We start from the raw sequence: 11,232 nt of genomic DNA, 5'->3' as shown, positions 1-11,232 counted from the left end.
AACCTACCCATCACACACACACACACACACACTAACCCGACCCCTAAACCTACCCATCACACACACACACACACACACTAACCCGACCCCTAAACCTACCCATCACACACGCACACACACACTAACCCGACCTCTAAACCTACCCATCACACACACACACACACACACTAACCCGACCCCTAAACCTACCCATCACACACGCACACACACACTAACCCGACCTCTAAACCTACCCATCACACACACACACACACACTAACCCGACCCCTAAACCTACCCATCACACACGCACACACACACTAACCCGACCTCTAAACCTACCCATCACACACACACACACACACACACACACACACACACACACACACACACACACACACACACACACACACACACACACACACACACACACACACTCTAACCCAACCTCTAAACCTACCCATCACACACACACACACACACACACTCTAACCCAACCTCTAAACCTACCCATCACACACACACACACACACACACACACACGTTTTATGGGGATTCTTCATAGACATAATTATTTTTATACTGTACAAACTGTATATTCTCTTACCTTGCACTAACCCGACCCCTAAACCTACCCATCACACACACACACACACACACACACACACACTAACCCGACCTCTAAATCTACCCATCACACACACACACACACACACACACACACTCTAACCCAACCTCTAAACCTACCCATCACACACACACACACACACACACACACACACACACTCTAACCCAACTTCTAAACCTACCAATCACACACACACACACACACACACACACACACTAACCCGACCTCTAAACCTACCCATCACACACACACACACACACACACACACACATACACACTCTAACCCAACCTCTAAACCTACCCATCACACACACACACACACACTAACCCGACCCCTAAACCTACCCATCACACACACACACACACACACTCACACACACACACACACACTAACCCGACCCCTAAACCTACCCATCACACACACACTAACCTGAATCCTAAACCTACCCATCACACACACACACACACACACACACACACACACACTAACCTTACCCCTTAACCTAACCATCTCACAGACACACACACACACTAACCTGACCCCTAAACCTACCCATCTCACACACACACACACACACACACACACACACAAACACAAACACTAACCCAACCTCTAAATCTACCCATCACACAAAACTTTCTGCATTTTTACATTTTCAAAAAAATCATTCTGTATGATTTATAAGCTGTTTTCCTCATGGGGACCAAAAAATGTCCCCACAAGGTCAATGATTTCAGATACTGCCGTCTTTGTTTGTCCCCATAATGTAGGGTTTATCAGGACACACACACACACACACACACACACACATTCTTGTACATCTATCTTTGTGAGGACATTCATTGAAACAATGCAATCTCAAGCTCCATACCCTAACCATTTAAAACTAGGTGCCTAACCCGAACCCTGACCCTTAACCTCATTATAACCTGATCTCTAAAACACAGTCTTGACCCTCAAACAGGCCTTTAAAGGCTCTCAGAAAGTGACGACCGACCAAAATGTCCTCACTTTACTCTCTTTGTCCTCACTCCAATGGTCTAAAATGCAATCCAGTCCTCACAAAGATAGATGTACAAGTAAACACACACACACACCCTTTACTGTGCACACAAAAACACAACAGTTTACATCGACACTTCTTTTAGTCTTTAAACCAAAGCAGAAATACAACAGTTTCTATTTTAGTTAGTTGTATAAGTGAAATTGCCCTTGTTTTCTAATGTATTATCAAAAGTACCATGGTAATTAAAATTTTCAGGGTAGTTTTGGTGACATGATGAAACACACACACACTCACACACATTTTTTAAATGTTTTTTGAAAGAAGTTTCTTATGTTCATTAAGGCTGCATTTATTTAAGCAAAAATAAAGTATAAATAGTAATATTGTGAAATATTATTAAAAATTTAAATAAGTGTTTTCTATGTGAATATATTGTAAAATTATCCTTCAGAGATCATTCTAATATGCAGATCTGCATCTAATTATGCATCTAATTTATTTGATCAAATAAATGCAACCTGAATGAACATAAGAAACTTACTTTAAAAAAAAAAAAAGAAAAAAAAAATATTCCAAACTTTTGACCGGTAGTGTAAAATATAAATGTAAATAGGATTAATAGATGTAGAATATATATTTCCGTTGTAATTGCTTCTGTCCTAAATGAAAGATAAGTTCAAGTTTAGTGTGAGGTTTCTATTAACATGAACAATTTTAAACAGTTTTTGCAAACGTTAATGAACAAATGTAAAAAATAGGTTGACTGACAAAAGTTTTTAGTGAGAAATTATTCTTTTTGTCATTATAATGTGTGCTTCTGTTCAAAACTTGGATGAGGAAACACACTAGTGGAACATTTCGACAACACAAGATAGAGTTTCAAAAACTTGTACAAATATGATTTACATTTAGCAAGTCATGTTTGATGTGTAGCTATATTACATCTCAATCACGTTTGCTTTTTTTTTATTGGTTGTACGTTTGACTAGTCTTGGATTTCATACTGACTATATCAGTGTGGATGCAGAAGTAAAAGTATTTGTCCTGCGCAATTAATGTAATCAGCAGCTGAACAGCATTTTAAACAGATTTGATAAAAGTATTACTCTTTATTTTAGGAGTGAAAATAGTTTTTATACAATGGAAAGGTTATTTAGTGCACTTATAACACTGATGATTTGAGTGCAGTGAGGGTTTTGGAGATGTTCACTATGGATTGTTTAAATTAATACATTTTTAGTGAACTGTGATTTTGTATATCTGAAATACGTAACTTAGACAGTTACCTCTGATAACAGATCACTCTAACTTGTAATGTGGACCTGATGAAAGATGTGTATTGTGAAAAGCGCTGTACAAATAAATGTGAATTGAACTGAACTGTGTGTTTCTGCAGGAGTGCTTCGGATCTCGGGGAATGTCTGCTGTGGGCTGAAGGACAGGGCAACGCTTGTGTTCCTCAAGACTACGAGAGCCACACTTTCCTCAGTCAACACGGACAGATCCGCACCGTTCTGGCCATCACTTCATGTCTATGCCAGTCTTAAACACATCGCCACCCACTGGAAGACTTCAGCGACTACACGAATTTGATCATTTGCACGGCCCTGATGTCAGGTTTGGGGTTGTGCGTTTATGAAGGGCAATTTAAAAGCATGATGCCGTTCAGATATATCTGTAATATATGTAAATTATGTAAAAAGTATTTTGTAAATAAAATCTATGTTAGAAAATCTTTCAGTCTACCATCTTTGGACTACATGACAAGATGCACTAAAGAGTGTTACACATGCAAATCATGTCTCAGCTTTAAATCACGTTACAAATCAACCAATAATTAAGGCATTAGCAAGACATGCAAATGACAAAGAGGCGTCGCATATGCAAAATACTGTAATCCCAACGAAATATTTATAGAGATGGAATTCAAAGCTAGACATACAGATAGATAGATAGATAGATAGATAGATAGATAGATAGATAGATAGATAGATAGATAGATAGATAGATAGATAGATAGACATATGAATAGATATGTAGACAGACAGATATACAGATTGATAGACAGACGGATGAATAGGCAGATAGATAGACATATATAGACAGACAGACAGACAGACAGACATAGATAGATAGAGAGACAGACAGTCAGTCAGTCAGACAGACAGACAGACAGACAGACATAGATAGATAGATAGATAGATAGATAGATAGATAGATAGATAGATAGATAGATAGACATATGAATAGATAGGTAGACAGACAGATATACAGATTGATAGACAGACGGATGAATAGGCAGATAGATAGATATATATAGACAGACAGACATATAGATAGATAGATAGATAGATAGATAGATAGATAGATAGATAGATAGATAGATAGATAGACATATATATATACAGGCAGATAGATAGATAGAAATAGATTGATTGATAGATAGATAGATAGATAGATAGATAGATAGATAGATAGATAGATAGATAGATAGACATATATATACAGGCAGATAGATAGATAGATAGATAGATAGATAGACAAACAGACATATGAATAGATAGGTAAACAGACAGATATATAGATTGATAGACAGACGGATGAATAGGCAGACAGATAGACATATATATAGACAGACATATAGATAGATAGATAGATAGATAGAGGCAGATAGATAGATAGATAGATAGATAGATAGATAGATAGACATAGATAGATAGATAGACATAGATAGATAGATATGTGTGTATATATACAGACAGACAGATAGATAGATAGACATAGATAGATAGATAGATATGTGTGTATATATAGATAGATAGACGATTAAATATAGATAGACAGACAGACGAAATGCAGATAGATACATATATAGATAGATAGATAGATAGATAGATAGATAGATAGATAGATAGATAGATAGATAGATAGATAGATAGATAGATAGACGATTAAATATAGATAGACAGACAGACGAATATGCAGATAGATACATAGATAGATAGATAGATAGATAGTATTTGCAGAAGCCTAATATAGTCTATCAGGGTTTAAGAAGCATATATTGATGCTTCAGTCTTGGCCTTCTTTGATTTTGAAGCGTAAAAGATTATGTGAATAAAATGAGTCACAACAACTCAAAAACTAAAATAACTGATTGCAAAAATGCATTCATCTTAAAGCAACATCAAAGTTCCTATAGAGAAGAGCTCCTGCCAGCCATGAGTATATTAATAAATCTCCACACGGATCAGGGGATTCAAACACACTATAATGAGCCCTAATGAAACAAACACACCAGATGAGAAATTAAACTAGTCTAAACCGCCCAGAGAAGTCACTCACAATTACATTAACTATCTATTGATTCAAACTCGACGAGGATTGAGCTCATTTATGCAAATCCAGTCCTGCGTGTTAAAATGAGGTGATTTTTAATTTGCTCAGACTCAAATCTCTGTTTGAGCAGGTGTGTGTGCCATTAACATGAAAACACAGGGCGCATGCTTTCGAAATAATCGTTCCCTGTATCCCATTATCCTCGTTTTGTCTCAGTTAATGGATCCATTCTGAAGGTAGTTAACCACCCGCCGCGCGCAAACCGCGCGCAAAAGACTCTTCAAGACGGGCGAAATGTAGTGCATTCAAATATCGTACCTATAGATGTAAGCTTTTTCTTTAACCTAAATATAGAGGGCTTATTTACAGCAATGCACATTTGATAAACACTAATTTCCTCCCAGGATCTCTCGAGGACCACCAGTCCTGTTCGCACCTCGTTAACACCGCCATTAGATTTGCTTTACATTCACTGATTGTTGATTTACATTTGCGACTAAATAGCAGCTCTTTATGGCTGTTGACCGAAGACTTTGGGCCAACATCATATAAACCGGTGCCACCCCGGTGGAGCTTCAGTTAGTCCAGTTCCAGCCAACCACACACCGTCTCTGAGGATTTCATCATCATGTTGCCTGCAGTGATCTGGATCTCCGTGATGGTGGGACTCGCCATCAGCAGACCGTCTCTCAAATACCTGGAAAACCACTTTACAGTGCAGAACGAGTCTGAAGAAGTGCGTTCCGAGGCGATTAAGAGGCTTTTGGAGGTGTTTGGGATGGAGGATCCTCCTGCTGCACTGGTTCGGGGACACAAACAGCCTCCCCAGTACATGCTGGACCTGTACAACACCATCGCAGATGTGGACGGGGTCACCAAAGACCCCTCGCTCCTGGAGGGAAACACGGTCCGAAGCTTCTTCGATAAACGTAAGATACTTTCTGATTTCTTTTTTTTTTTCATTTGAAGTGGGGCAGTGGACATAACAAAGAACATTTGAGATGGAAAAGTGTTGGAGAGCAGTTGTCGTCTTCTCACAATGCGCTCTCTCTAAAAATGATGGGTTGTTTCAACCCATGTTTGGGTCACATATGGACAAACCCAAACGTTGGGTTTAAAAATGTAAGAAATGAAGCCAACCGTTGGATTTAAACAATTACCAAAAATTACCAACCTTTAGGTTTAAAATTTTTACAAATTAAACCAACCGCTGGGTTTAATGAATAAATAAATAAATCAACGTTTACATTTAAAAAATGTAAAATAATGATAATAATAATTAATCCAACCGTTGGGTTTGTCCATATGTGACCCAAACATGGGTTGAAACAACTTTCAAGTACAAGTGCAATTGTACAAAACAATAATAGTAACTGATCACATGTAATCCGGATTACGTAATACAAAAATAAATTACTTGCAATTAGATTTGTTACATTTTAAAATACTTGTAATCAGACTAGTTATTTTTTATTGATTAAATGGTTAGGCTACACCTTATTCTCACAATGGCATTAAATTATGAATTCATTATTCATGTTGTTGATAACAATAATGAAATATATTTTCTTTCTATATGTATTTTTATATCAATATGGTACAAGATTATCCTATTCAAATCAATGTGATAAACAAGTTGTCAAAAGTAATCTAAAAGTAGTCAGATTTTATTACCTTAATGTGTAACGTAATGAATTAAGTTAGCCTACTAACTGAAATATTTTTCATGTAATTTGGAATTAGTAACCGACTACAATTTGTAATTAATCTACACAGCACTGAATATATTTGTCTACAAAACTAAACTTTTAAACAAATGCCTGAATCATGAGAAACATTCGGATCAAATACTCAATATTATGGTAATACTGTTAAATTCCTATTTTAATTATGAAATGAGGAATTGCATAAGAGCATATCTTTAAAAGTATAAGTGTAGTTGTATGTTTTAGTGTGAAGTTTAACTTTAGGCATGTACCAAAATATTTAGATGTGAAGTTTTGAGAATGGCTCATTAACCAATATTGATCAGCCGCTTTCCTGAATATCGAGTTGTTGTTGTTTTTTGTGATGATAGTTACAGGCCTCACTGTAAAAATGCACAAAGTACGTGTCATTTCACATCATGAATTCCCTGTCCATCTCTCTGTAGTGCACAGTGATCACGTGGAGTTTCTCTTCAACATGTCCACGGTGGCCAAGAGTGAGAAGATCCTGACGGCCGAGCTTCATCTGTTCAAGCTCAGACCTCAAGCGTCTCTCGCCTTCAACAGGCATCACTTCTGTCAGGTACGCTCCTATATTACACTCCCGAGGAAATCAGCAAAAGTAAGTTCTTCTGGTTAATCATCGAAGTGGTGTTTCTCTACAGGTCAGTGTCTATCAGGTTCTCGACAGCAGTAAAAAGAACGTCTCGCAAGGGAAGAAGCTGCTCTCGTCCAGACTGGTTCCCATCCATTCCAGCGGCTGGGAGGTCTTCACCATCACCCAAGCCGTAAGTAGCCTAGGCTATGAACGAAAATGAGCGATTTACACGCACAATTGTTTCAATCGGACGTCCGAGCAATATTGGTTAATGAGCCATTCTCAAAACTATTTTGGTACATGCCTAAAGTTAAACTTTACACTAAAACATACAACTTCACTTATACTTATGCTCTTATGCAATTCCACATTTCATAATTAAAATAGGAATTCAATAGTATTACCAAAAATATTGAGTATTTGATCCGAATGTTTCTCATGATTCAGGCATTTGTTTAAAAGTTTAGTTTTGTAGACAAATATATTCAGACTGAATTCATTCGGACTGATGAATCTGAATGTAGTGTTTAACATAACGGCCAAACATGTGATCGGGTTGATGTGCGTTTATATGGAATATAATCGGAATATATTTTTTGACATGCACGAATATAGCCTACAGTTTCCCACTGTTTGCGCATAATAACCATTCTTACATTGGTTCTTTATTTGTTTTAAACAGCAGACTTAATATTTATCCATTTCTGAGACTATGACATATGAACTGTTGTGTCTTGCTGTTTATATTTATCACGCAGTAAAACTGCCCAAAACCAGTCGTCTGTGGATGAAAATCCGAAACAAGGACTGGTGGGACGTTGTCCGGCTCCACTTCACAGACGCAGTGAAAGGAGGATTTAAGAATGACGGGACACTCATTTATATGAGACTTTATTCAACAGGAATAACAGCTCGTTCCGCGCGTCATACGTCATTACGCTATTTCCACGTCATTGCACGCGCGCAGTGCTTTCAGTTTCGGTTTTCAATCCGATCAAGTGTTTACATGTCGTCTCGATCGGATTAGAAAAGGAATAAACCGACCCTTTCAATCGGATCGATTAATGTGTTTACATGAAGGCTTTTTTGAGCCGTCAATCCGATTACTAACGGATTATTAGGTTGCATGTAAACGTAATCTCAGGTTTTGTTTAAATTAAAAGGCAGCTGCCTATGCAGACCGGTAGCTGAATGTGTTTTAGAACAGGCCCACAGAGTTGCTTGTGCAAATACATTGACTAACTACATTTCTGTTTATTCAATTCAATTCAATGCACATTTATTTGTATAGCGCTTTTCACAATACACATCGTTTCAAAGCAGCTTTACAGAAAATGCATGAGTCCACATTACAATTTATACTGATATGTTATCAGAGGTAACTGATGCATTTCAGAAATGTACATGTGCAAAATCACAGTTAGCTATAAATGTATTAATTTAAACAATGTAATGATTGTATCTGGAAGGTGCGCTCTTGGACGTCGGATGAGGGCAGTAATCTGGGGGTCCTGGTCTCGGTGAGGACTCTGGCTGGTCTTCAGATGGACGTGAAAAGCGTGCGTTTCGCATCAGACCGTCATCATCATCACAGCAAACAGCCCATGCTGGTCCTGTTCACCGACGACGGCAGGCGGGCGGCTTCTCTCGAGACTCCGAAAGGTTGGACATATGCATCTCTTTATTATCTCAACTGTCCTCTTAGTCTGAGTACAGTATACAGGATCTCTACCCAAAACAGCACTGGATAGACTCAAATAAATACATTTCAAGACATCTTGCTTTAAACTAGCGCTTATTCAAACCTGGGAGTTTGCGGGTCTGTGGAAAAGTTTTGGAGAAAAAACCATTAACAAGTAAATGGTTAAAAAAAACAAGCAAATAAAAAAATATAGTGATATAGTAAATTAAATATAGTATATTATTCAATTATAAAATATTTAGTAAATAATAAAATAAACTTGATTAATTTATTAAAATAAAAATAGTTTTAATAAATAAATAATAAATAATACTTAAAAATAATACAGTACAGTACTATAGAGAGTATAAAAACATGTTGCATGTAATGCAATAAAAACAACGTTATTATACTTAAAACATATTATACTTAAAAAACTAAAACTAAAACATATTTACATTACTTGAAATACAATAAACATTAGCTGAAATAAAATATAAAAAAACCTTTATATATATATATATATATATATATACACATACATATTTACCTATATAACATATATAGACTTTTTTTTTAAATGTCTATATAAACATTTTATAGATATTTAAAAAATAAAACTAATAAAAATGATAAAAATACCCAACAAAATTGCTGAAACTTTAACTTTAATAAAAAAATGTGTATCTCAATGATGCGAAAATAACACTGAATAGAAATGATTTGACACATTTATAATATTATTTTTAATATGGAAAATATAGTATAAAAAATAAATGCATGATAAAATCTATTACTAGTTAACAAAATATATATATATATTTGAAAATATATAAATTTTTTAAGTTAGGGGCTCCTCACACAAGTATGATCATATTTGGGGTCGGCGACACCTATACGCTCGTTCTAACTAAACGTCAACCTTCCTGTCTCTCTCTTGAATCCAACACTGAAGTGATTTAAACTGCAATTCATCGACTGGCCACTAGAGGCTCCAAAAGAGAGTCAATCCCATAGACCCCCATGTTAAACTGCCCAACTTTACAGCAGGAAAAAATATGTTTACAGCCTGTTACAAAAAGTGGTTTTGGTCTATATAGCTAATTTTGTCCTTCGTGACGACTGTGAGGGGGGTGAATTTTTTTATAACTCATCCGTTTAAATTATATTAAGCCTTAAAGTTCTGCATAATTAAGGGCGTGGCCACTTGAGTGACAGGTAGATTGCCGCTGATGTCACTTCTAGCCGTTTGTCTGCTATCTGTTAGCGTCACGTCACCTCAGCTAATCCGCCTCTTTGACCATTGTTCGTTTATCCGGGAGTGACGCGTTGCCAAGATGGCGACGGCCGGCTCCGCCCACTTTTGCCTTCAAAAATGCTCTTCAGAAACCAATGAGTGACATCACGGACACTACGTCCATATTTTTTTTTTCCGTCTACGGTTCTAACCTGCACTCCTCTTTCTCTTCAGGTTCAGATGATTCTCCCGTTGGAGCAAGTCTCCCGTTTCCCAGCCTCCCTCTCCCCGCGGCGGCCCGACGAAGCGCTCGATCCGCAGACTTTGACGACAGCGCAGAGAAGATGCCGTGTCAGCGTCTGCCTCTCTACGTGGACTTCGAGGAGATCGGCTGGTCGGGGTGGATCGTGTCTCCGCGCGGATACAACGCTTACCACTGCAAAGGCTCCTGTCCGTTTCCCCTGGGTCAGAACATGAGGCCGACCAACCACGCCACGGTCCAGTCCATCATCAACGCCCTCAAACTGACCAGAGGCATCGAGACGCCCTGCTGCGTCCCGGACAAACTCTTCAGCATCAACCTGCTGTACTTCGACGACGACGAGAACGTGGTGCTGAAGCAGTACGATGACATGGTGGCGGGAAGCTGCGGCTGTCACTGAGAAACATCGTTCTTCTGTCAAAACTGTTGAGGAGTGTTTGAACTGGACTTTTGTGTCAGGTTGAAATTGTAAAAATATGTAAATAGCCATGAAATTTTAATATATGGAGGAGATTGCGTCAGTCACGTGTAAAAGATGTAAATTTGTACATTGCATGTTGTGAACTATTATAAAGTCTAAATAAATTCTTACACAAAAATGATGGACGAGGGATTCTTTTTATTCTTGTCATATATTTAAAATACAAACACCTTTAAAAGGAAGATCAACAAAGCAGAACATTTTTCAACTGAGAAACAAACCTGCCAATCACTGAGATGTTGAGGATTCCCAGCTAGCAATTTTGCGCTTAAAAGACGTCTAATAGTCGTCCAAACACAGCCTTGACGTCTAGG

At 37.5% G+C, this 11,232-nt stretch overlaps 2 protein-coding genes across 2 annotated transcripts in view; both read left to right on the top strand.

The window, feature by feature from the left end:
• Positions 1-3,206, top strand: part of pnhd (pinhead) — a gene marked incomplete at its 5' end in the record, with an annotated part of 8,251 nt that extends 5,045 nt beyond the window's left edge. The window contains one exon of the mRNA XM_084412453.1: positions 3,011-3,206. Within this exon, the coding sequence (XP_084268579.1) occupies positions 3,011-3,161 (151 nt within the window). The 3' untranslated portion in view covers positions 3,162-3,206. The remainder of the gene's footprint in view (positions 1-3,010) is intronic.
• A 1,885-nt stretch (positions 3,207-5,091) lies between these two features.
• On the top strand, positions 5,092-11,032 carry admp (anti-dorsalizing morphogenic protein). The gene is made up of 5 exons (XM_084412505.1): positions 5,092-5,882; positions 7,106-7,242; positions 7,325-7,447; positions 8,727-8,919; positions 10,410-11,032. Exons 1-5 carry the CDS (start codon positions 5,582-5,584, stop codon positions 10,835-10,837), a joined length of 1,182 nt encoding a protein of 393 aa, XP_084268631.1. The 5' UTR covers positions 5,092-5,581; the 3' UTR covers positions 10,838-11,032.
• The last annotated feature ends 200 nt before the right edge of the window (positions 11,033-11,232 follow it).

This window comes from Rutilus rutilus, assembly GCF_951802725.1.
Source record: "Rutilus rutilus genome assembly, chromosome: 6".
Classification (NCBI taxonomy): Eukaryota; Metazoa; Chordata; class Actinopteri; order Cypriniformes; family Leuciscidae; genus Rutilus; species Rutilus rutilus.
Note: the sequence above shows the minus strand (reverse complement) of the source record. Positions and strands in the feature narration are given on the sequence as shown.

Excerpts from the sequence above, each read along its gene's own strand:
- admp (XM_084412505.1), top strand. The coding sequence starts at position 5,582 with ATGTTGCCTGCAGTGATCTGGATCTCCGTGATGGTGGGACTCGCCATC. Across the intron at positions 7,243-7,324 it reads ACAGGCATCACTTCTGTCAG|GTCAGTGTCTATCAGGTTCT; the intron begins GTACGCTCCTAT and ends GTTTCTCTACAG. Across the intron at positions 7,448-8,726 it reads TCTTCACCATCACCCAAGCC|GTGCGCTCTTGGACGTCGGA; the intron begins GTAAGTAGCCTA and ends TGTATCTGGAAG.